Below are 5280 nucleotides of genomic sequence, written 5' to 3'. Positions count from 1 at the left end.
TCAAAACAGTATATGGACTATTTTGGTGTAAGTCTTCCTAGATCAAAATGTTTAAGATTTAAAATAAAGAGGTTTTGTCGGCCTCGTTGTGTAGTGGTCAGCGCGTTTGCCTACAAAGCGATAGGTCTCGGGTTCGATTCCTGACAAGGTCGACATGAAATATTGGACTGGTCCCTGGACTGGCTCCTGAAGCGCAAGACTGATCATCTTATCTTCATGCAATAAAAATAAACAGATACTCCGCGATTGGTGTACCAATGCAGTGACCTATGCACCATTAGAAAAAAGTACTGTGATTTGGATTTAAATCCGAATTTCGATTTGAGAATATTCATAGGGACTGCTTTGATAAAGATATGGTACCACTAATAACCAGTAAACATACTTTGAATGTACAAAAAGTCGGTAAAAGTATATGAAATGTTTATTAATTAAAATATTTAATTGAAAAAATGCACAATTTAATTTAATGTTGTCTATTGCCAATATTGTTTGATAAGATCCGCCGCTTTTTCAGCAATCATCATAACCGGTGCATGCGATACAGCACTGACAAGCTGGGGCATGACAGACGAGTCAACAACTCTTAATCTTGAAACTCCATGCACCTGAAGTCGAGCATTAACAACCGATGAACTATCTGATTCATGTCCCATTTTACAAGTGCCACCCGAAGGACCAACACTCTTGGTGTAATGCTTTACAACGCATTTCCAAAAGCTTCTTCTATCTGAATGATGAGAGCACGCTTTTAACTTAAACGGAACCAACTGTGCTCCCATCCTCTTCATTCTCGGTCGCTCCAACAACTCCAAAATTGTTTCGACAGCATTAACCAGATCTTCAACGTCCTCGGGGTTGCTTAAATAACCAGGGTATATAAAAGGCTTTCCTGATAGCGGGTTCGTCGAGTTCAATCGAATACGCCCAGAACTCCTTGGTCTCAAAAGTACAGGATAAATATTTATTACATTGTAAAATGGAAAACATTTATCGAATCGTTCATATGGTGGCAATATGTCTGAGGCATTGAGATTTATTTCGCTGCTCCCAAACAGGATCTGTACATCTGGAATTCGTTTGAAGGAGGTACTTCTTATAAAGGCCGTGCAAGACATGGGCCCAACAGAACCAATGGGTCCCTTTTTAGACAAAAACCACGTGTTATATTGATGTTCAACAAAGCTTTGCGCTTTGACAGTTGAGCAATTTTTGAAAAGGCTGAAAGAGAGACCATCGAAAGAAATATGGTCTCGGAAATTGTTGCCAACAGGTTGGTTAGATATGCAACTTATATTTAGTGCGCTGAGTTCCTTTTTTGGTCCAATTCCCGCATTCATTAGTAGCAGTGGAGAATTGACGGAACCAGCACAGAGAAGCAATTCTTTTGTGATGTATGATGTTTTCACGGCACCTGTTTCATCCAAATACTTGATTCCAGCAGCAGTTGTGGTGAAAGGGTTTATCAACAACTTCAAAGATTTTACATGTTTGATAATCTTCAAGTTCTTTCTTTGTAGTATGGGTTTGATAAAAGTGCTATATGCACTCATTCTCGTGTTGTTGACTTGCATGAATTGCGAAATCATTACTCCTTCGTGATTTTCACCATTAAAGTCAGTAGTATTCAGACCAACGTTAATCCAAGCCAGCATCAACTGAAAGAGATTTGTATCCCTGTATTGAAATCTGCCAACGTATTGTGGTCCTCCAACAGAATGGTAATTTACGTCGTTTACTATATCTTCATCACCTAGAATAAAGAAAACCATGCGAATTAGTTTGTGTGTACATATAATGATTAGAATATAAGAAATCGGGTATTTTAAATTTTATTATCTGCAGCCCTTTATATATTTTCATAAAATGTATTTTGAAATACTTTAAATCAAATGAGCTATTGATACATACCATTATTTTCAGATTTCTTGAAGTAGGGCAATATATCATTGTATCCCCATCCTTTACTCCCGTCCTTGGGCCAATTATCATAGTCCCATCTGTTTCCCCTTGCGTACATCATATTATTTACCACACTAGCTCCACCAAGAACCTTGGACTTGGTAATAAGACAACTTCCTTCAGGGTTGGAAATGCAGCAGGAGTTGGTAGGCACTGTAAAGTAACGCCTTCTGATAGGACTACACGAAGAAGGAGGGGTGGCTGGAACAGCGTCTTCTAAGTTTTCTGTGGATCCAGCCTCCACCAAGAGGACCTGTGTATGTAGTTCAGAATATTTTGATAATTTGGTATGAATTTTCGTTTCGCTGAAATTTTCGCTAGTATCTAAACGCATCGATTAACTGAAAAAAATCACCAAAACACGCTAAAAACCGGATTAAGATATCTAAGTCTTATGTGTTTTCGAAACACGATATAATCGTGTATTTTTTTTATTTTTTTATATTTTTTTTTATTATTATTAATAAAACATATAACACAAAAATAACATATGCTCCCAGGAGTTATTAGAAACTCATTTGGGACCGTACATAAGAAAAAACATTTTTTTGACAATACATAATATTATAAAAATTAATACATTCGAAATATAAAGAAAACATTATTGTATAAGAAACATAAAACACCATCTTATATAAACTACATTAATAATTATCAATATCAAAAAGATTTAAGAAATATTTTTTAATTGCGACACTCCTGGATTTTTATTCAGCTCATCAGGCAGTTTATTATATTCCAATATTTTCCAAGGACCTACTGCCAAACTTTGTTGAGCGAAAATTAGACACATGAAGATTCCTTGAATAACTGATATTATTATCAATATTGATTATTTATTGATCTCTAGTTTATATTGGGTGCTAATGAAATATAAAAGAAAATTATAAACTACATTTACATTATAAATTGGATATAACTTCGGGCTAAATGGTAAGGTTGCATTTTTCAAAACAAAGATCGTTCACGGGATTTGATTCGAATCACAGAAAACCCTCTCCTGAAAAACTACGAATTTGGGGCTCAATTGGGGGCTTAAAAAATACTGATTTAACTGTAAATGATTGTAAATAATACTTAAAGGAGATACTCACGTTCCATTGTGGATTTTCGGTTAGGCGATTTGCCAATACGCATCCTGATACTCCACCACCAACGATTATAAAATCATAGAATTCCTTTGCTTTTTCAGATTTCGTGAGGTAAGCCAGGCAAAGCAAGAAAAAATATTTTAAATACCGACTTGAACGAAACATATTCAGAACTCGCAAAACCTGTCGATGTTAAAATGGCCAAAATATAAATGATTTTTACAGCTAAATCTCAACAAAAGAAATATTTTAATTAAAGATAAAGCGCATATTAATTTGACAACTTTGCATTTTTTGTGATCACGTTCTTACGAACGTTTCGTTTATTTTTTTATACGAAATTGATTATTATGCATCGCTATGTGTTCCTGTAAAAATAATGCTGATCGGAATTCAAAAATTACATTAATGTGTGATGATGCATCGTAGGGCTTTTAAAATATAATTTTTGCTTAGTTAACAAATTACAGTAGAGATTAATAACATTTTATATTTAAGTCTAGTTATTTATTTTATTTATTATTTATTTATTTATTAACGGACATTGTCCATGTATACAATTTATAAGGTTTAAATATTACAATAAAAGAATAGTTTAAAACATTTAAAGAAAAAAGAAAGAAGCATTGACAAACATAAGGGACATCGAGACAAGATCTGGACTATTTATTTAGTGCTCGTTTAAATCGTTGTAAACTTAAACCAAAAAAGTCCAGATCCTGTCTTGAGTTAACAATACGACAAAGGCGGGTCATTGGAGAATTTAGGCCATAGTTTGTTCTATGCTGATCGATGAACAGTACTTCATTGTTTCTTAATCTACGAGTCGGAATATTGAATTTTACTTGTCCCAGTAATGATGGAACATCGATTATACCATTTAGTATGCCTAACATATATATGGAGTCAATATTAGTTCTACGTTTTTGTAGACTAGAAATATTTAACATTGACTCTATTTCAGCATAAGAATAATTATCTCTCTCTAGTCCAAGCATCCACGCTATTTTTCGAAGCAAGCGATGTTGGACTGATTCAATGTGATTTATGCGATTGACATAGAATGGAGACCAGACCACTGAGGCATATTCAAGAAGAGGGCGAACAGTTGAGCAATAAAGAGTTTTGATTGTACGGACATTAGTAAAATCAGAGGATATTCTGTTAATGAAGCCAATTAATTATCAACACTGGCTTATGATACGTCATTGCTATAAAAAAGAGAGTAAAAAACAGAGATAAAAAACATTAACGATTGTAACATTTTGTCCCATAATATGTCCAAATTAAACATATGGTGCCAACAAAATAAATTGCAACTCAATATAAACAAATGTCAAGCTATGAGATTCTAAACAATAAAAAATCCTATTCTATTTAATTATATGTTAAATCAAATTAAAATTACTAATGGTTTCTACCGTGGGCGATCTGAGTGCTTTGCTCGATTCGAAATTATTATTTAAAGAGCACATTATTAAAATATCTAACAAAGCTTTAACATTATTAGGATTTGCACTTAGAACTGGAAAAGATTTTAATAATATAAATACATTAAAATATATTTACACATCTTTAGTTTAGAGCCAACTGGATTTTAATTCTCCAATACGGTCACCTTATCAAATAACTTTCTCACATTCTATTGAAAGAAATCAGAATAAGTTTCTTAAATATATTAATTTTAAGATGGGTTTTCCTCGTAATCAATTAAGTTTTAACAAAATTCTAAACTCTCTAAAATTAACTAAATTGCAAGAACGAAGAACATTACCGATCTTACGACTTTATATAAAATAATAAAACCAACGTTTGATACCCCTGATCTACTGAAGTTGATTTCATTCTATATACCACCTAGGTTAAGCAGAGCATCTAAAATATTTTACTGTCGAAATTCTCGAACGGTAGCCAAATATAACTCACCATTTTTTTGATTACAGAATACCGGGAATTAATATGAACCATATTTTGATATGTTTAGTTTATCTCTGCCTAACTTAAAAAATAAAGTGACCAACATATTTTTATCAAAAAGAGCAAATCAATTTCAGGAGATTGGGTTAGAATAATTATAATTTGATTGATTAAAGTATTTATTTATTTTATAATTACTTTAAAATATGTTTGTGTTTCAAGTAATATATGATGTGTATAGTACGAGTATGTTAATATGTCTTACTCGATTTTTTAAATGTTTTTATTTTCAAGCAATCTTTATACTACA

The 5280-nt window shown here is 32.7% G+C and overlaps 1 protein-coding gene across 1 annotated transcript; it reads right to left on the bottom strand.

Moving 5' to 3' along the window:
* Positions 1 to 476: 476 nt before the first annotated feature.
* LOC148272288 (glucose dehydrogenase [FAD, quinone]-like) lies at positions 477 to 3218 on the bottom strand. Its single transcript, XM_088240239.1, has 3 exons — positions 3057 to 3218; positions 1912 to 2215; positions 477 to 1753 (listed from the first exon to the last, which is right to left on the bottom strand). The coding sequence occupies exons 1-3, from the start codon at positions 3216 to 3218 to the stop codon at positions 477 to 479; spliced, it is 1743 nt and encodes a 580-aa protein (XP_088096365.1).
* Between the last annotated feature and the right edge of the window lie 2062 nt (positions 3219 to 5280).

Source organism: Micrasema longulum, unplaced genomic scaffold (assembly GCF_059751315.1).
Source record: "Micrasema longulum isolate JH-2025_06_02 unplaced genomic scaffold, ASM5975131v1 h1tg002394l, whole genome shotgun sequence".
NCBI lineage: Eukaryota > Metazoa > Arthropoda > Insecta > Trichoptera > Brachycentridae > Micrasema > Micrasema longulum.
Note: the sequence above shows the minus strand (reverse complement) of the source record. Positions and strands in the feature narration are given on the sequence as shown.